The sequence below is a fragment of the Euprymna scolopes genome, chromosome 18, assembly GCF_053919585.1.
Source record: "Euprymna scolopes isolate OS-2025 chromosome 18, ASM5391958v1, whole genome shotgun sequence".
Lineage (NCBI taxonomy): Eukaryota > Metazoa > Mollusca > Cephalopoda > Sepiida > Sepiolidae > Euprymna > Euprymna scolopes.
In genome coordinates this window covers 43,504,503-43,526,654 of record NC_136499.1, presented here as the reverse complement: position 1 = coordinate 43,526,654, position 22,152 = coordinate 43,504,503, and the positions used below count along the sequence as shown (strand labels likewise).

At 31.1% G+C, this 22,152-nt stretch overlaps 1 protein-coding gene across 6 annotated transcripts in view; it reads right to left on the bottom strand.

Moving 5' to 3' along the window:
• LOC145297594 (AP-1 complex subunit gamma-1-like) overlaps positions 1–22,152 on the bottom strand; it is a 395,164-nt gene that overhangs the window by 229,732 nt on the left and 143,280 nt on the right. For 4 of the 6 annotated variants that reach the window (XM_080143647.1, XM_080143648.1, XM_080143651.1 and 1 more), the window contains one exon: positions 3,138–3,340. In XM_080143647.1, coding sequence (XP_079999773.1) covers positions 3,138–3,340 — 203 coding nt within the window. Of the gene's footprint in view, positions 1–3,137; positions 3,341–15,154; positions 15,409–22,152 lie in introns of those variants that run through there. The other 2 variants (XM_080143646.1, XM_080143645.1) reach the window with 2 other exon arrangements.

The following is a 22,152-nucleotide window of genomic DNA, read 5'->3' as shown; positions in this document are numbered from 1 at the left end:
GATACTATAAGATATTTAAATTATGGAGAGGGAAATAATGTTTTTAACTTCTTTACTAAATCAATGTTTGAGATTTAAAGGAGAACTTTAATGGAATGTTCGACTATCTATCTATTTCATATAAAGATCAAGTGTTAAGCCTAGGAAGGAGGCCCCTTGATTTCTGAGAACTTTGACTGAAGTAAAATGAAACAAAAAAATTGGTAAATTTTCATTTGTTATTGTTGTAAAATGTTATTAGCACTATACTAACATACTTATTTACAGTTTGTTAAAAAATGATATAGTTCCACCCAGACAACTGATATGTAAACATTTTCTAATTACAACTGTAAAAAAAAAAAAAAAAAAAAAAAATCAAATATCTGCTTATACCATTAATAAAATAAAATTTGTCTATCTTAGTTAGCTGATAAACATTTTTATTAAGTATATAATAGCCAATTCCTTTTTTTTTTACAATTATTTTACTATCATGATAACAGGTAAAAAAAAAATTTTATTACCACTATTTAAACTCATGTTTTTCTATATTACTCCTCCTTTAAATCTAGATTTTATTCCAATTTTCAGATGTAAAATAAGAAAAAGATGAGGTTAAATCAAATTGTTACTTCTACAGTGATCACAAAGCAATTAGAGATTGAGAGTTTGAATCCTGGTTGGCATTTATTTATTTTTTCCTGGTTTCATGTACAATTTAACTTAGTTGAAATTAATATATTAAACAAGTTCTAAAGTTTTTTTTCTTCTTTCAATGTAATTTATGGAAATTACAACATTTTTCATAGTTCTAACCAAAAAAAAAGAAAAAAAAAAAAGGTGAATTTTAGTTACTTATTGATAAAATGAGGTGTTAACTTTATACCAAATTCAATAAAATGATGACTATTAATATCTATTTTTTGATAGCTTTTTTAAAAAATGATGAATTTTGATTACTTATTTATAAAATGCTGTGTTAACTTTATACCGACTTTAATAATGTTGATACAAATTGTTTTTCATATTATAAAAAAGGCAATGAAATAATGAAATGTCTTTTTGGATAAAAGATTTGATTGTCTGTTCCTTAGAGTGCACCGTGGGCAATTACTGAAATAAGTTTGCAATCTGTTTACATACAGAGCTGAATCTATTGGGGTCAGCATCTGACCTGGCAATGATAAAAGGTACTTCATAGACAAGTTCAGCTGGAGAGTATTTCAGATCCTCTTTGATAGCTGTGCGACAGCAAAGGACAACAGGTGCATATTCGCTCCATCGCTGTTGCTTTCAATTGATGATGGAAACATTCTATCATCCCATTAGAAGCTGGGTGATAGCTCATTGTACAAATGTTTGATCTCGAAAGTTCCTGGAATAGGTGGGATGCAAACTGTACATCATAGTCAGTGGTAATGATTGTGGGAACTCCATAATGCCATATCCAGTATGATATAAAGGCTCTACCATGGACTCTGCTGAAATGTCGTTTATGAGAATGGCTTCAAGCCACTGTATGAAATGGTTTGTGCAGGTCAGGCAACAAGTACATCCCTGATTGACCGGCCATAGTCCAACCAGATCAATATGAACATGGCTGAATCAACTGTGCTGAATGTTCGAAGAGGTGCATGGATATGCTTGTACACCTTTAACTTTTGGCAGGAAACAGGAACGTGCCCAGGCAGTGATATCATGCCTCATTTGGCCAGAAAAATCCAGCTATAATCAGCTTCATTGTGGTTTTGAGTCCGTGATGTGCCAAATTGTGTAGGCATCAAATACAACCCTACGATGAGTCATCAGAACAAAAGGTCTAGGTGAATCTGTTGACATGTCACAGAAAATCTGCATGTCCAAAGTGGGCACAGGAAGGTATATGAATTTACAAGTTGCAAATTCAAGTGACAACATATCCAAAGTGTCCAAATGTGGCTGGTCTAAGGCAATTTGCTGTCGATATGTGAAGGTAAGGACAAAGAATTAATATGAAAATGAAACAAAATGCCTACCGCAGCATTTTGTTCACAGACATGTTGAAGACAGTAATTGGTATATGAGTAGATCACTAATTGATAGTCCTCGAGGTACATAGCCAGGAGTTTGCTGCCAAATGTGTTGTAACATTGTTTTGTTGGTTTCAGCCATCTCAAAAATATGCAAGAGGTTGTAGTAGTTGCTGTTGGTGCTGCTGTTGCAACACTGCACCTACACTCGATGCATCAATGACTAGTGAAGACTGGGTATTAGGTATTATTCAATAATACCTATCATGAAAATTTCACAAAAATTAAATATTTGATTTACAAGTGTCTTTATCCTCTTTGTGCAAAACTAAATGAAATATAACCCACATTAAACCTTTATGTTTAGCAGCTGTGCTCTAAAATGCATAATGATCGATTAATTAGTTTAGGAGTGATTCTGTACGTACAGATATATAAATATATACATGTATGTAACTTCATATAAATAGAGATTAATATTTGTAAAAGTGACAAAATTTTGTTAGCCATAATTTGTAGGCTGCGTGATGAACTCAGATGGGATTCAGACTGTACACCATGGTTAATGGTAATGGTTGTGGGAACTCCATAACACAATATCCAGCGGTTCCATGATATTCACCTAACCAAACAGTAGTGGATAACTTTTCCTTTTTTTTTTTAAAATGGTAAATGGCATTTTTAAAATATTGCAGCATATTCATTTACATTTGCTGCAGATTACTTGGGAACTATTAATTTCAGAAGATTTTTAGTGTCATATTCAAATTTCTTGCACAAAAGTACACTTTTATGGTACATTTCATTGCTAAATCTTGTGTTTTAACAAAGATATAACATTTTTACTAAAGAAGTAGTGGAAAAAAAAATGTGACAAAACGCATGTGAGCTTAAATAGGAAAAAATATCCAACCATGCAAGGCACAAACATAGTTATAATTTTCTTATTTCTAGTCAGATTTAAAATATTTAAAAAGATTCTTTCTCAGATCATCAAGCTCTTTCTATATATGCCGTTATTAAGATGTTTTAAGCCATTTAAATTTTTTCATGTGTATTGAGAAAAGATTAGTATTTGTTTAAGCAATACAATTTTGTTAGCTAAAGGGTTTGTGTGTTGCTCGATAAACTCAATGAAAAACTTACCTGACCAAAGTGTGCTGGATAACCAAGCATGTGTATATATAACAGCTTTGCCACATTTCGACACCGGTAGGTGTTATCCTCATCTCTGAAAGAATCCCTGATCTGAGCACATTCTTTGTTCACCACAGAACGTTCATCTGCTGCTGTACGGGCTGATCGGATCTCCCTTATCAGGTCCCGTAATCTCTTTGGTGTTGGCATACCTATAATAAAAAAAAAAGAGAAAATAATAGTAAATTAATTTTAATATTTCCATTTTTTTTTTTTTTTTTTACAAATATTAAAAACTTTTGAAATTCTGTTCATTGTACACTTCCATGGAGTTTCTTGTTTTATAGGTATATATAAAAAAAAAAAAGCATTTCAAAGAGATTTGAGCAGAAAAGTGGCTATTTTTACCTATCTAAAAGTTCTGTTATTTTTAGATGGGTTGTCTGTAATCAGGTTTGTTTGGTAGTGTTATTTACTTCCTTACCACCACAGGAAGATGTGACACAGTCAGATAGTGGGAGAGAGTCAAGCCAGCATCCCTAAAAGAAGGGACAATCTGGCTCATTAAAAAAATTACTTGAGCAGCTCCATCTGTATTCCCCGGTAAAAAAATCCCATCTTAATAGCTTTTCTCTTATAGATAAAAATAAAAAAAGAATAATTTTTACAGGGGAATATTTTACGTTACACCAGCCAAGGGAGATAATAAAATCTCAGTAAATTATTTCTTCTTAAAAAAAACAAAACAAAAAAAAACAAAACAGATTTATTATAAACTGGAGATATAGCTCGGTGGAAGAGAGCAGTATACTACAGATCGAATGATCCCCTGCTCGAGTCCGGATGTACCTCACCATTTTATTTTAATTTTTTTTTTATTAATGAGTTCATTTTACAATAAAAGAAGAGGTACCATTTAAAATCGCCACAAATCATTTTTTTGTTTGCATATTTTAAAACTAAACATTAATCAGAAGTGGATCTTCCAGGGCATTCATGGTCAAGCCCAAATATCAGCTGACGTGATAATGTAAACAAACGCAGATGGAATTTGATGAATGACAATGTCATTATTTTTTTTATGAATTTGTCCACCGGGCAAATTATTCCTTGTAATATAAAATAATCAATAGAAGATTGATTTTATAATAATATATACACAATCTGCATAAATTAAAATATCATGTTTAAGTGTATTGTATGACCGGGCAATGCTAGGCCGCCAGCTAGTGTGTGTGTGTGTGTGTGTGTAATTGGCAGAGGAGTTTGGTAGAGTTCTCAAAGTTCAACGATTTGACCTTTGAAAACTCTACCAAACTCCTCCCTTAAAAGCCAAATTTCTGGCAGAAATCCGATTAAAAAGATTTTCCCAAATCTCAATATCCCGTATGTCAAACTTCGAGTCTGTAGATCGAAAATCGACAGAGTTATTTGGTAGGGAAATGTACACATACAGAGACATTTTCACTTATATATATATATATATATATATATATATATATATATTAGTGGTGTAGTTTTCTTGAAGCATTGTGTATAATATCAATAGTCAATTAGAAGACTTATAATGTGGGAATATATCAGATTTTGCAGAGAAATAGAAACTCTTGGCAAAGGGTTATATCATAAAATATCACGAAATTCCAGCATCACATCAGACCTTAGTAATCAGGATTTAATCTTGTTTTGAGCTTTTCTCCTTGATTACTATAATGAAAAAGGAAAAAGAAAGCGACGTTTCTGAATTTTTCACATGAGGATTGATTATTCATCAAACTACTGTTCTCATCTTAAGAGTGATATTCTCCTGAAGGTTGAAGGTTCAATCCTCAGTGTGAGCGACCGAAAAGAAAAAAAAAAAAATTCAATTGCGAATTACTTAGGACCTCTATCCAGTCATGGCTTCATGTTACCCCTGTGAAGTAAATAAAGGGTTCCGCTCAATATTCCATCCAAATTCTCAAGTTCAACAGAAACATTCCCAAGTTCAACAAGATACACCTGAAGAAGGTCAGAGGTTACATTGACTGGAACGTTGTGAAAATCACACTCAAGATGAGAACAGTAGTCCGATGAATTATAATACAAAAACGAAAGTGTTATGTTATTAAATTTTTTTTTACAATCCCTGTTATATGGCTGCATTATGAGACTTCTAATAAGCTATTTCTCTCTCTCTATATATAAACAGAGCAGCTACACAAGTTAACCAGTGTTTCAATGTCAACATCCATATATGTTATTTATTATTTTTCTTTTCTTTTGTTTGCAATACTTTTAAGAAATTCGGTTATTTATACAGAAAACCATTTTTACCTAAATGCAAGTTTGAAATAATTTTACTTTCACCAATGACCCTCCCAGATGGAGAGCGACATAAAATGTAAAGAGATGAAACTTGTACCTGTAGATAATTATATTGAAATATATATAACACTACATTAAGTAATAATTAAGAAATCAAAAAAGTACTCCATAAACCAGGTTGAAATTGAAACGATCACTAGACTGAATAGCTAATCTAAAAATTTTAACAATTTAGATTTTACTTTCACTTCCAAGTATATTTCAAGACAGAGAGAGAAGTTACACTGATTCAATTTCACCTAGCTAATCATCATCATGCGGCCTCAGTCGAGATTGAACTCACTACACCCTTCCAGTATTCCCTATCTATCATAGCACCCAAAACCAAAAGATCACCCTTGGAGATAAATGCATCTCGTATCCTATTCGGAAAAATTAACTTTCGTGATCGATTGTGAGATGATGGGTGCCTCCACAGTACAAATGATGAAATAAGTTCATCTGTGGCACGTGTACAATGCCCAGCAAACTGAACATGTCTCAGTTTGTAAAAGACAAATAGCCTCGCCATGTTTAAAAAAAAAAAAAAATTTATATATATATATATATATACATAAATGTTTAAAATCGTGAAATCATCCCATTTTCAAAGATTTTTCCAGAATTTTTTTTTTTTTTTTTTATAAAAATCATTTTATATTTCGTAGAAAATTTTTGAGATGAGGATTAGTTATCAGACTACTGTTTTAATCTTGAGTGTGATTTTCACACCATTTCGGTCAATGTAACCTCCAACCTTCTTCAGGTGTATCTTGTCAAACTCAGGGATTTGGATGGAATTTCAAGCGGAACCCTTTATTTACTTCACAAAAGTAAAATTCTCTTGTTCTGTCAGCCATGACTGGATAGAAGTCCTAAGTAATTCGCGATTGTATTTTCCGGTCAGCCATCACCCACACTGAGGACTGAACCTTCAACCTTCAGAAGACGGTCACTTTTTGAAATTGATTTTTCCAAGTACTCTAACCACTGTGCCACAGGTCCTTGTGGATAATTTAAGTACAAATTTTAGGAGCCTCAAACATATTTTATTTCTAGTTGTAAATATCACTATTTATTACTATATATTAATGTATATTATCTATATTAATGTTTTTACTTATTACTTGTATATATTATCTATTACTTATAATTAATGGTTCCCATATTGTATTAAATTCTATACTAGGTCCACTTAGTAATTGGTTGTCTCCCAGCTTCTTTGAGTCATCTTTCCACCGTTCTTTCATGTGTATAATTTTTACTTTGTCCCATAATGGTAGATGGTTTCCCTTTCCTTCCAGATAGGATCAGCTATACCTATTATGAAAATCACACTCAAGATGAGAACAGTAGTTCTATGTTTGTTAAAAAAAACTTTTACCCAAATGACAACTGAATGCATCTTTATTATTAATGGTCTTGATTTCTCATTTGATCATGTCAGCATATCAACCTTCTGTTTTATGGGCCAGGAAACTGGGATTCAATCTTTAATAATCATACTAAAACTCAACACAAAAATGGTACTTGATGCCTTCTTGCTAAATTATCAGCTTTATAGGGTATGAATCAAAGGTAATGTATTTATTTGCTTCCCCACCAAAGCAAATTAGGCACAAGGCCGTTTTTAATGTGGGGTAAAAACCAGCTCCCCTAAAAGTAGGCAAAAAGGGGGCACTCTGGTTACCAAAAATAATAATTGTCCCAGTATAGAGGGTTTCCCCTCCATTGACTGGTACAAAGGTAAATGCAGCAATCCAGGAAAAGGAGTGGCATTCTCCTCTAGATCTGGGTAATAGCCAATGAAAAGGTGTCCTTGACTATGGTGAATTAAAAAAAAAAAAAAACGTTTAGATTATTTAATGCAAAAACAATTGTGTACAATAAGTTAAACACAAATCACTGTTATTCATCGCTGAAATAAATTGAGAAATCATCTGTCCATAACTTTTCCAATAGTATTAGTGCATAGCTAAGCTCAAGAAATTGGATTTGCACTCTGCATTAAAGGTTCCAGAACACAAATTCTAGGCAACAATAATTAAGGCATGACATGTGTCTATGGCATCATTCTTTATTTTTAAAAATTACAAAATGTTCTTTTTGTTACTTTTAACTTCCATAAAAATAATAAGTATGCCGTAGTTCGTTGGCAGAACTGTTTATCAGATAAAAGGTGTGTTCAGAGGTTTGTCAATGCAAGAATTATTTAGTTGTTGTCACATAAATTAATAATAATTCAATAGTTTTCAATATATATTTATTTACCTGATGATGGTATATTCTCGACTGTAGATGGTAAATTCCTCAAATATTTTCGAGAGCAACTCCCATTTTCAAAAGGCAGAAAATGCCTATCCACTCTTAATGTTGCAGCAGCATTAAGAGTAGATATACCTTTTCTATTTTTTGAAAATGGGCGTTGCTCCCGAAAATATTTGAAGAATTTACCATCTACAATCAGGTAAATAAATATTTTATTAAATTATTATTTATTTATCTGTTTACAACGACTGAATAATTCCTGCATTGACAAGCTTTCAAACACATCTTTTATCCAATAAACAATGTTTTATCATGGTCAAAGTTTTTTTTTTATATGAACACAATATTAAGATATCATCATACTTGGTTTAACATTTGGTTTACATGCTGATATGTATTGAACAGTTTTTAGAAATAAAGTTCTAAACTAACCTATCTCTGGAAAGGTCTTTATTTATCAGTCTTTCTCTCATCTATCCTTATCACTTCTTCCCATGATTTTTTACTTGGTTTTCCCTTACAAACTGACCCTCCTACATCAACTAACCAAAGAACTCATCTATTCGTTCAATGTGCCTATACTATCAAAGTCTCCTGTTCTGCACATACCTTATTATAGTCTACTGATAAAATAAATAATGTAAATAAACAAATGTAAAAGTAAAGAAAAAAAAAGTTTGCGTATTATAGAGATGTATATTGGATGTGATGGTGGCACATTAGTCAAGAACAGCTACAGAAAATGGCTACATCGGGCATTCAGGTTTGACAGACATGTGAACACAGAAAGATAAAATAGAAAAAAAGTTAGCCTTGTAACGTCATGGAAGTTTGCCAAAATTTTGTAGGTGAGAAATTGACCGGAAGTCAGTTGAACACAATGAATAAAACTAAACTTAAAATGATAAAATAAGGAAACTGAGATTGTCTCTTCTCCTACCCCACTGCGTTATTGCGACAACAACAAAGATCAAATAAAAGTACAACTTTTCAATATCATTTTTTCATTTGTAAATTTAAATTAACAGCACTGAAGAATTCAAGCAACAAGGACGAGTTAAACCCCATTTGAATCTAGGGTTGTCATTTATGCACTAAAATCTGCTGGGGGAAAGTACCTTCCACACTATGGGTAAAAATAACTACATGTGTCCAATTAATAAGATTAATTAATTATTTCAAAAAGAAACATTAATAGTAATTATCTTTTTGAATTACTTAAACATGTTGGTTCAATAATGGACAATATAAAACAGATTATTTCAATAACTCTATTTACTTGCCTCCATATAAGGGCAAATTTTTTTTTTTCTTCATCAAGAGGAAAACATTGTGGGGTGACATTATAGACATAGTACTGCCTTAGGGAGATATGATGGAACATTCAAGCAGTTTATCATGGTTCATTCCTGCATCCGATGTCACATATGAGTCATGAAGTACCAGGACTGAGACCATGTGATATTTCAACTGAGATAGGTTGAAAAAAAAAAAAAAATGAAACGGTTAATTAGTGATTAACATATTGATATATTATTTATTAAAATAATAGATGAGGTGTCCATAATCCCAAGAGGCATGATAAATAAATAAGTACAGCAACAGCAAATAGAGAAAGCAGTTTGTGTATAACTATGCCTACATCACCCGAATGAATGCTTACTCAGAATACGTACGTTGTGGTTTTTCTTTTTCATCTTATTCTGGTCATGTTGATTCTAATATAGCAGTTGCCGAGCACAAAGTACAGTTCACAATTTACACATTTTATAAAAACAAACACAGGCATTTTTATCCAAGCAACTTATTGAACACAAGTGTGTGCATGTTGTTAGGGTCCTGTCACCAGCATCTACATCTGTGCTAAACCTTCTGTCTCAATTTCGTCATACAGCCTTTCTCCCTTAAGCTCTGTCACCGAGCTGCCTGTTAAGATTACTCATTGTCAACCTTTTTCACTCCCCTGTCTGTTGGTCTCTCTCTTTCTCACTGTTCCCCTGAACATCCGGTGTTCCCCCAAATATATCTACTTTAGACCAGAAATCCTAGATGTTCGACTGTCTCTCAGCTAACTACTGGAAACAGTCACATCCACTTTTTCCTTAGCTTACTTTCCCCATTATCTGGCCACTCAGAAAGTTTAAAGATAACTGCCATGGCCTAATTAGTCAGAGTAACACAGTGGCTATATTGCTTTCATACTGTCATTTATTTCCAAGTTAATTTCTCCAGTTGTGGAAATGAGACAGTCTATAATATCACATTTGAAATTCAGAAGATTTACACTCCACATTTAATTGTAACAAAAATACAATTTAACCAAAACCTCATATTTATAAAATGGTATATTTACATTAAAAATTTAAAAAAAAAATGTGTAAAAGGTGATAACGTACGTCAAATGCCTTAAAATATGATATTAATGATCGAACAACTTATGTACAGGCCTTTTGCTCTTCATATCACTAACATGGTTCTACTAATTTTGACACCTTGAACAAATTGGATTTTGCCTCCAGCAGTTTTTGCAAAAAATGAATCAATCATCAATTTCCTTGGCAAAATATTATTGCCGATTCTTAATTCAATTGTGATCCGATCTTTGAGTAGTTGATTACGGTCAAATACAAGTTGCTTATGCGGGGAAAAAATGCACATCGGATTAACTTAGAGAAACATTTAGAGAATGCTTATATTTTCTTCCAATTTTCTCATATTTCTGTTTTCACAGGGAATTGGACATCCTACCAGGTGCCAAACATTCATCCGCTTTTTCAGAAACTTCAACTGGTATTAAATATTGTTTATGATAAGTTGCCTAAAAACAAATTATTTTCATTTATCTGACAGTTTTTGAGCAAAAACAAATTTTATAGTTTACTAACATGTTTTATGGATATTTTTTGTATTAAATGACATAAAAGTTAAAAAAAACAAAAAACTAAATAATTTTTCTTCTTTTTAGGAGGCAGTATCACATACCAGCTGCCATTATGGTGAAAACATTATTCCTTAAACAGGATCTCAGTTTGAAGGTATAAAGTCTGCCTCAGACTTCTCGAATTCTAAAATATCTGAATTAGAATTTTAAAGTCTTCTAATATTTTGTTGATTCTTTGGAGATTACAACATCTGAGTCTAACTTCTAGTGTGCTTACAAGTTCAACTTTGACTTCTTCCAAAATCTCTGACTCTGGATACCTGCCTGAAACACCGCCAGTGAAACATACTGTGTGCCATTCCATTTTGCGAGGCCCATGTTTTAACTGAACTGCAATCCGAAAAAACACTATTTGAACAATGACCAACAACTTGAAAAGTCTCCAATATCACAAGAGTAAAAATTAATCTTTCTAAAAGTGAAGACTATTTTCTAATTTTGTTTAATCTTCACATCTCTATAGAGACAGATCCCTGTTCAATTGTGGCTTTGACCAAAATTGCTGATAGAAAATGTGTTGCCAAAGGTAATATCCAAAATCAATGACTTTTCCCCCCTTTTAAAAGGGAAAATGGTACCCCCCCCCCCACCTGCACACTTTTTATCATCACAGTGGAGGCCTTCTCTGGTCTGATTGAGAAAGGAAACCCAGGCCTCTTTTGATGGAGTCTATTGCCGCCACAATTATTGGAAAGCAATTAATAAATACAAACAAAATAATCATTGTGGCTCTTTATCAGAGATAGGAAAATAAATCCAACTCCCAAATCTTAAAAAATAAAAATTAAAATAAAATAAAAAACAATGACTCATAATAATTACACAGACTTCTACCAAAATTGCTGCCAAATGACTACTTATATAATGCATGTGGAAAGCAATCTTTCAATCTATAATAAAATCAGATGTTATTTTTTTAGGTAATCAGAAATGATAATTTATACATGAAACATTAAATTACTGACAATTCTATGTTTTTATATAAATATTTTAGTAATATGTCTAGATAAATAGCAAGTGTGGATACCGGCAAAATATAATCATGTTTTCCTTATAATTTTATACAGAGCCTGTATACTAGTACCATACCTACTAGTAAAGTTATTATAAAATTAGTCCATTGCAAATACGTTTAGCTAGTTCAATTTTACGGTGGCCATGTTAGAAAAAATATTTAAATTAATAAATGCAATTATTCTCAAATCATAATTATATGAGATTTAATTTGAATAGTTTAAGGATCTTGAAAAGGGTTTACATCTAATTTTTTCATGAAATATATTTTAAAACTTTTTTAAAAAATAAATGCTAATTATTTTTAATTTATCATCTCACTTAGATAAATAGAACAGATTTCTCCATATAACAAAGTTTGGTCAATTGTTAAAAAATACTATTTACTAATTATATATACTAATGTACACTCTTTGTAAAAAAAAAAAAAAAAAATACTTCACAAGCTTTTGAACTAATAATTATATAAAAGAAACAGTTTTTCATGCATAAATTATGATCATTTCTGATGACATAAATAAAAGAAAACACCAACTATTGACTTTTTATTATAGAGTGAAGGATTTCTTCTTGAATTTATTATAGACAATAGGGTTGTCTAACTATTTGCTTTCTCTTTTCCCCTCAACATTTAAATAGTTTGGTCTAGAGGGCAGAAAAAGTTTTTTTTTTTAATCATTAACTTATGCATGAGGAGATGGATTTATATTTATTCGTATACAAACACATTTGTTGTTATTATTATTAGGGCTATGACAAGAGAATATTTTCATTATTTTGACTCGCGAGTAAATATCAGTTTAATATCTTATAGATAGAATGATGTGGTTCTCGATGTATAAATTTGTCTGATATATACTCGAGAGTCAAAACAATAAGAATATTCTATTGTCATAGCCCTACTTATTATAGAGTAGATTTTTTTTTTTTTTAGTTTAAGATAAAAAATTAACAATGACAAATTTAGAGATATGAGGTGCTTTCAATAAGTTTCCAGACTTTTCATTGATAGTGCACACATGAAACTTTAGTCCCCTTCGAAGTAATCTCCTCCATCTGCAATGCACTTGTTTTACCATGCAACAACTTCTAGGACGCCCCATGGAAGTCCTCTTGTGTGAGCGTGTCAATGACCTTCGTCACAGCCTCTTTCATCTGAATTGTCTCATAACAGTCTCTTAGGTTTTTTTTGAGCTTATGGAATAACCAAAAGTCACATAGAGCAAGGTCTGGATTATAGGGAGTGCGAGAAACTGTCTTGATACCCATGACGTCTTTCTTTCTGATTTTCTTTGAGCACTTTTGTGACAAACTTTGCACAATTTTTACACATTTTCAGTCCCTCGCAAATAATTGTACGTAAAGTTCCTACACTGACTCTATAGACACATAACAGTCCTTATCCAAGAAATTTTGTATTTCGCCAATCAACTTTGGTGTTCCAACACCTCATCCTTCTTCATAAACTCCCTGCCGTTCTTAAATCTCTTATGCAACTCAAAAACTGATGCTTGATTAATGCAAGATAGTCCAAAAACAGTCTGAAGCATTCTGTGGCATTTTTTTCCAAGTTTAAAACAGCATTTCATTGCATATCGTTCTTCTCAAGTGTTCTCACATCCAGATTGCATTTTTGAAATTCACCAGCTGTGACAATCAGGCTTTAGTAGGGTGTATTCCAATTCCTGCTGTAGCTGTTCATTTGAACCAGAAATCATAAAAATTGGTCAGTCATCTTATATGATGTACAGCGATAACATGTTGAATCAAGAGTCTACGACAATTTTAAATGCCTGTACAAAAAACAGTCTGGAAACTTATTTAAGGTACCTCGTATTTCACAGACTGTAAAAGCAAAATGAAAATGCCAAAACAGCTGTATTTATGTTTCAGTTTTTGAGATGAATATTGATGATTTCTATTAGTTAGCTTATTTAGACTACTGCTTTCATCTGGAATATTATTCTCACAACATTTCTGACAATGTAATATGCAACCTTTTTGTCAAACTCAGAAGCTGTGCAGAATTTTGAATGGAATACTTTTATTTAATTCATGGAGGAGGGGGAGTAACTTGCCATGACTAGGTAGAGATCTTAAGTAACTTGTAATTGTATTCTTAATATCACTCATACTAAGGGTTGAATCTTTAACCTCCAGAAGAAAGTCACTTAGAACTGATATAACTTAGCACTTATATGTTGCATCATGGGTTCTTGACAGATTTCCAAGTTTGACAAGAAGGTCAAAGGTTACATTGGTCAAAACGTTATGAGAATAACACCCAACATAAGAACAATAGTCCAAACAAACCAAATAATACACACGTTCTAGTTACGTTAAAATTAAGAAGGCGATACATTTCTAGAATTATATCAAACATAGAATCTGATGAAAAGCTACCCAGAGTGTGGATAATATTTGCTAGTATGCACAAATACGCACAAAATCAGCTATAATTTTATTATATGAAATGTGACTAGACCAGAGTACCATAAAAAATAAAAGTAATAATGGACAGAGCTAATGAGTTTTCTTGACTGGAGCAATTTTTTATTTTGTTTTCGGCTATTTTCGATTTTTGTATAATCTCTGTTGTACCAATGTTAAGTCAATTTTGTACTCAATATTTTGAACATTTTCAGAACATTTATTTCTTCAAGATATTTTTTAGATTATTTTTCAAAACATTCCTAAAGTCTTCTTAAACCTAACCCTAACTAGCAGTCACTCAGTCTTAGGGTAAAAAAAAAAAAAAAAAATTAATTACCCTAAAAGGTTAGAATGGCCCAGAATTTAAGGCTTATTTCCGGTTAAATTTATATTTGTTTTTTTTTTTTCCGACAAGTTTTTTTTTTTTTTAGAGTGTTTGCAAAGTAAAATCTCTCTTTTTTAGGGGGGGGGGGTCATCAGAGAGTGTTAATTTGGATATTATATATATATATAAATTTCAATCATATTTTTCATTACAGTTTATTTTTTAGAAAAAAAAATAATGTAACAGGTAATACAAAAACCCAAATTAACTGAAACAAAATTGCTCTGATCAAGAAAGTTTTAAAACACCCACTACATTAAAACAGTAAAGAACTTTAAAAGTGAATTTTAAGTTTCAGAGCTAACTATATCTGGGAAATTAAAGTTTAATGCTTGCTAAGAATAAATGTGCTTGTACTTCCTGGAAGAAAAGGTAAACTGTGAAGAATACAGAATTTTTTTTTAATACCAACGATAAGGGCAAAGACAAAGAAAAAAAAAACAACCAACAAAACAAAACAAACACACCCACAAGTTACACCAGGAGTTTATGCGAATTGGGAAGTGATTGGTAACAAGGAAAAAATGCAAAGAATTATTTCAATTGTAAGTTCAGAGTTACAGAAGACAATATCTGTGTTGGAAAATCTATAAAACAAAATAATTCTTAATAATCATGTAAGATTTCATAGTCACTTACCAGGACGGGTCTTAAATACAGTCGCCATTTTTGACAATCCTTTTCACAAAAAAAAACGATAAAAATGACTGGTCAAACTTTAAAGTACAAGATAAAAACGAATACTTATCACGTGAACATCTCTTGACAACTCCATATTGGGGTGGGTAATTATCAGTTTTAACCCAATTTGTGTGGTACTAAAAAGACAAACACTAATGATTTATAGCAGGCAAAAGAGATGCCGATAGAATGGCTTTTACTCTGGCTTTTGCAAAGACAGTTTTATTTTAGCAGCATAATTAGTATAAGTGGCATTCCAGCTATTTATGCCAAATTTGGTGCAATTCTCTCAAATAATTATGGAGCTTATAAATATGCTTATTAGTATTATTATTAGTAGTAGTAGCATATTAATATAAATCTGCTCCATTGTTTTGAATACTATGTTAGTAATAGTAGTAGTATCTCAAAGTTGCTTAATGTCAATACAGCAGAACCCCGGGATACGGCATTAAAAATTAGTAACAAAATACAGTACAGTATATAATAAACATGTATATAATCAAATAACATTATAAATAACACTAAGGCGGGGCAAATACTGTAACCAGGGGCCGGAAAACATTGTATTCCACATCGTAAACTGAAAAAAAAAAAAAAAAAAAAAAAAAAAAAAAAAACATATCCTAGGGCCATCGTATCCCAGGGTTCTACTGTATTAATAACTAGCTGTACCTACTCAGTATTGTCCAAGAATCTTTACCTTTTTAAAAAAATTCTTCACTCGTTAAAATCTAAAACAAAAAGGCTTGCATAATTGCGCTATTTTATCATAATTGTATTCCTCTTTAACCCTTCATTTTATTTGCCTTCTTTTCAGGAAGATAGACACAAGGGCAAGTGTGGGTTTTGATAAAACTATTTCTGTGAGAGGAAACTGGATTCGAATTTGGCACACCCAGGTTTTCAGTCCATGTGTTGTTAACTACTTAGCCACCAAGATCTGTTCTATTGATCAATGTGATTTAAGAGTCAGCAAAAAACAAGCCAGCAACTTTGAGTTTAGGTTTACGGTGATTGTATCAATTATTGGAGTTTGATAGCATTATTTAGCATCTGAATGATTCCATAAAATACACACACATTATATATATAATGTATGTATGTATATATATATATGTGTATATATATATATATACATACACACACACACCGTTTTGTATGTTATAGTTCTGTGGTTCGATTATTGGATTACAAGTCAAAACAATCTTTTGAACAAAAGCAGCCAGTTTGGACATGTAACCTATAATGTTTGTATCATAAACAGATTATATACCAGCTCTGTCCTGCATTGAGCACTCTAATAATCACAAAAGTTTCATTGGATTTACATCTAGGAAACCAAGTGATAGAACCATTATACACACACACATATGTATGTGTGTGTATATAAAGAAATGCGTATCTTATTTCCATATTGATTTTTCTGAAATAATGATCTAAGTTACCAAACATGTCTAAATCTTTTCAGTAAATTCATCAAATCAAAGAATTACATTACCAAATTGTTTCTTTTGAAGACACTGATTAAATTACAGAATGATAACACAATGAAATTCTATGTGTATTATTTTACGCATTTCCTATACAAACATTAAAATAATGGCTGAATACTGTTTTCTCAATTCAAATCAGATTTTGAGAACATCAATGAATAAATGACTTATATAAGAGTGGATGCATTAGTCTACCCCCCCATCTCACGCTTTTTTTTTTTTTTTTTTTTGTGCTCTTCCTAGATCTTTGTTTCGGTCAATGTCTAATTATACACTCAAATAGAAAAAAAAAAAAAAAAGATTCGAATATATATCATTTTTCTTTTATTTTTTTTAATTTGATGTCAAAATAGAATAATGAAAAGTTTGGTATGGTATAAATTTCCAAAATTTTTGATAACCTAGTTTTTTTTTTTTTTGTTTTTTTTTACCAATTACAACCCAAAAGACATTTGAGGATAAGGATTAATGAAATAAAACGATTGTCAGCTTAAATTGATTAATACAATGAATTAAGTGTAAGTACTTATTGAACAGTTCACGACAAATACTTGACATTGAATTTGAAGACAACCGTATTATAATCTGCAGAGAACCAGTACTGCAGTAATGTGTTCCATGGGAAACTCTTATAAAAAAAGAGTTTGGAAATTCCACCTGACACTAGGCACATGGAAGAAGAGGAACTATTTTTTCATTGTGATAGCAACAAGTTCTTTCTTTGAATGTCTTACAAGCAGGAACTAGAGATTGGAATTAAGCGAATCACCTTTCATGAAAATAATAATAGAGCGGCTAGCAACTTTTGTGTGAGAAAGGAGTTTAAGAAACAGGAAAGATCATCTTCCACTAAGTCTCAAATTCAATGCTCGTTTTTCTGCACAATGCTGAGCTGTCTCTTGTTCTGCACACATCTCCCTAGAATGTCCAGATTTAATATTCCTCTGAGGTCATCAGATCTAAGCCCGTCTTCAAGACTCACACTGCACAGCCATTGTATCATTCTCAAGAATAGTAGTCCAAATAATCTAAACAAAAAAAAATAAAACATTTTTTAATTCTGAAACCTTTATTAAACCAATTACACATCCTCCTTCAATATACGGTCAACAGAAAAATCTGTTTATAGTACTGTATTTTATAGCATACTAGTATGATCTGTACAGACCCATAGCCCAGGAAAATTTAAGAACTATAAAAACTCCTGTTCCCACCTCTGAACACGTATAAGTATTTTTACTCGATTTTTTAATTATTTATAAATATTGTTGTGTTGTGTAAATATTAAATTTATCAATAATGATTAATATTTAAATGTTCGTATTATTTCCTAAATACAAGAGTATTCTTACTGCAACATACATATAGGGAGTATTTATTTTTTTTTGGTGGGGAGAAGGGGGTAAATAACCGTCTATACACAAATACTGGAAAAAAGTATTTCATAGGACTAAAATTATTTGTAAATACAGCAATTGTTCTAAATATTATTTATAAGGTCAGTATTTGATTAAAAGGTGGACATTTTATGCAAAAAAACTCTTAATTTCAATAACAATTGATATCAAAATCAAATTTAAATTAAAATGAAATATAAATAGTAATTACATGTCTATATAAAAAAAAAGAAGCTAACAAACGATGTAATATGAAAAAGTGATTTTAATTAGACTTCTTTTATAAGGTTATTATTCTGTGTGTTGAGGGAGTAGTCAATCATACTCTCGCACTGAAATTACTAAGTAAAGAAACAATTGAACAGATAAAACATAAAAAGCAGTAATTCTAATAAAATTAAAAAAAAAAAAGAAAAGAAAAACAATATACCAATAAGCAACTAAAACAAAGCAGAAGTCTATATGAAACTTTTTTTACAGAGCTATACTGATCAAAGAAATAGGGGGAAATTGACTTTATTTTATATACAAAAAAGGATGAAAATTATTACAGAAATAAGTGGAAGCACTGATTTTTCTATATTATCAGAGTAAACATTAGTCGTACATTTATACACCAACTGATATTTTTCAAACATTTATTAAAATATAATTCGACTTTTACTGATTTTATTACATCTTTTATTTTTAAATTCTAAAATGAATTTGGAAAGAAATCCTTCTTTCTATTTCCATAATGAGATGTTTGCTTTCTTTTTTTTTCACCACCATTTTTCTTTTTATACTAATTGGTCTTTTTCCTTTTTTTCATCTTTCCAGTTTGAGACGTTTTTTTTATTTTTTTTAGAGATGTTATTAGTGCAAGCACTAACAAACCATTTTCTTGCCAACTTTGATGGTGAATGTACACACATGCGAGAGAAAAAGAGGGCTATATAAATACTTTCATTTATTTAAAACTCTAATCAGAAATTTTTGATTTAACAACATGCTTTCTATATTTGTACTTCATTTAAATACCAAACTGTTACCCACATTGATTATTCTGAAAAATGGGATATCTTTTTTAATATCTGTGTGTCGGGGGGGGGGGGTATTGGCTTGTTTTTTGTTTTAGATGTTTGTTTATTATATATATTCTAAAGGGAAGCAACTCTTTGATAACGGACAAGAACTAATTACTTCCATTTCATGTTTCGTTTTGTTTCAAAACGTACATAAAAACACCCTATAAGAATCAGTGTCAACATAGTTTTTAATAAACAGCTGAAAATAACAACGTGGGTTACAATTGAAGATGCATAGAGTGCATCATGTCATTTAATGGTAAACAGTATGTTACACAATCTCATGGAATATACAAGAGTCATTCAAAAAACTAAAATGTTGAAGAGCTATGAAGACGGGGGTGGTACCATTAAACTTAGCAAACTTTTCTGCTCCAGTGTTTATTTTTCTACATAGTCACCAGTCTAGCAGTATCAGAATTTTTGACACCCCTTACACGAAACTGCGAATACAATATAAAAATCTCGTAATTTCTCTGTTAAAAGTGGGTTATTTATTTTCTTTATGGATTATACTTCCAAAATAAACTATTACAGTTGTTTTAAAAGTAATAGAAATATTTTTTTTTTTTTTTAAAACAGTAATGAATTTTCCGAACTCAATATTTTTCAATTTTTAAACTTTAAAAATCTATCAAAATTTTTCTATTGATTCTATTTTTACGATATTTTCAGGGTCAATGTGAAATTTTATGTTCTTTCCAATATATCGAATATAATATTTTAGACAAACGTTTTTTTTTTAAATTCACGCCCCCCCCCATTTTTAAGTGTCTATTAAAAAGTAAATAATTAATTTAGTCACCGAAAAGTAAATAATTAATTTACTCACAAATTGAAGAGAAAAGGTCAATAAATAATATATTCAAATTAAAAAAAAAAAAAAAAGTGTTTTTTTAGAATTTTACCTGTAAAGTTTGAAGTTTAAAACCTTTTTTTTAAACCACGTTATTTGTTTTTTCTTTTTTTTTTTTTTTTTTTAAATGGAACCTTGGTCCTTGCTCCTTTAATTGAAAAAAAATTAGGGCTTGAATTACATTTTTCGAGGAGTTATAAGCTTGGAAAAACAGGGGGGTCGAATAATTCATGCCTCCCATTTTGAAATGTCTAATAATAATTAATTTAGACACCGAAAAATAAATAATTAATTTACTCACAAATTGAAGAGAAAAGGTCAATACATAATATATTCAAATTTAAAACAAAAAAAATGTACTGTTTTTTAGAAATTTACCTGTAAAGTCCGAAGTTTAAAACCTTTTTAAAAAAAAAAAACACTTTTTTTTTTTTTTTTTTTTAATGAAACCTTGGTCCTTGCTCCTTTAATTGAAAAAAAAAATTAGGGCTTGAATTGCATTTTTCGAGGAGTTCTTGGAAAGATGGGGTGAAATTATTCACTATTTTCACGAAATTTCTGACACACCTGTCACCACTAATCTCAATACACTTTTGCCAATCTCTTTTGATGCCTCGGTCATAAAAGTTCGGAATGCACTTTATCACACATCTCTGTCGCCATTCAGAAATCGACAAACCCATCTCCTAACTATGCTGACAGCAACTGCATCAACTTTGTAAATGTCTAACTGGCACCAGTGAATACAGAGTGGTTCAATTTTTTTCCGCATGGAGGAATTCAATGACATATCTCTGCTTCTGACACATGTCAATAACAGAGGTTGCTTTCTTAGAGTCTTTATACCATCAATAGCTGCAACAGAGAGATGAAACTTTCAGGTTATGTATGTACAATAATGCAATTTTCAATCACCTCTGATCCATTCGGGCAGAATAAAAATAAGAGGCATTACTTTTGGAATGTCCCTCGTATAAATGGAATATATATAGAATTCGTGTTGTTTTTATCTTAAAAATGTTCTACATTAGTGTTACTTGTTTAAGTTGATTAGCAGGGCTCTATGGATAAATTTATCTTTAGTTGGCCTTTGACAACTAAATGTTTTCATTTACTAGCCAAATAGAAAAGTTACTAGCCAAACCCATATGATTTTTTAGCATATGACATCTTCGTTCTGTGACAGGTATCTACATCATAAAGATTTTTCTGTGTTTTATTTTTTTAATAAGTGTAATCTATATACGTAGAAAAGTGAAAATGTGTGTGTGTTTACATTTCCCCACCAAATAACTGTCAATTTTCGGTTTACAGACTCGAAATTTGACATAAGGAGTATTGAGATTTGATAACATCTTTTTAATCGGTTTTCAGCCAAAAATTTGGCTATCAAAGGGTCAAAATTCAACGAGTTAACCTTTGAAAACTCTACCAAACTCCTCCGCTAATTTTGGGTCTAAACACGTGAAATTTTAAATGTAGGTTACTTGGACATGGATCAAACTTTATAATTTGATTTGAGCCCAAATGCCAAGAGGTCAAAATCGGGGTCAAATAAAAAAAAAAAAAAAATTGACCTCTGTGGTATCCACCAAATTACTCAGCCAATTTCTGGTCTAAATATTTGAACTTTTACATAAAGAGTATTCAGAGATAGGGCAAGCTTTTTAATCTGTTTGGGTAAAACATTTGAGCTGCCAAGGGGTCAAAGTTCAAAATATTTGACTTTTGCGATGTCTAGCAAATTACTCAGCCAATCTTGGGTTATAACATTTGAAATTTATACATAACGGGTATTAAGACATGCAACAAGCATTTTAGTCAGTTTTGGGGCGAAAATTTCACTGCCTAAATGTCAGTTGAAAGAGTGGACCTTTGCAGATTCCACCAAATTCTTCCGCTAATTTTGGGTCTAAAGACTTGAAATTTTAAATGTAGATATTGAAATTTTAGATGTAGATAACTTGGACATGGGTAAAACTTTGTATTTTGATTGGAGACCAAAACAATAGATGTTAAGGGATCAAAGTTTTTAAAAAAATTAACCTCTGCAATCTCTACAAAATTACTCAAGACAAATTTTGGTCTAAACATTTGAAATCTTACATAAAGTGTATTCACACGTAAGGCAAGTTATGAA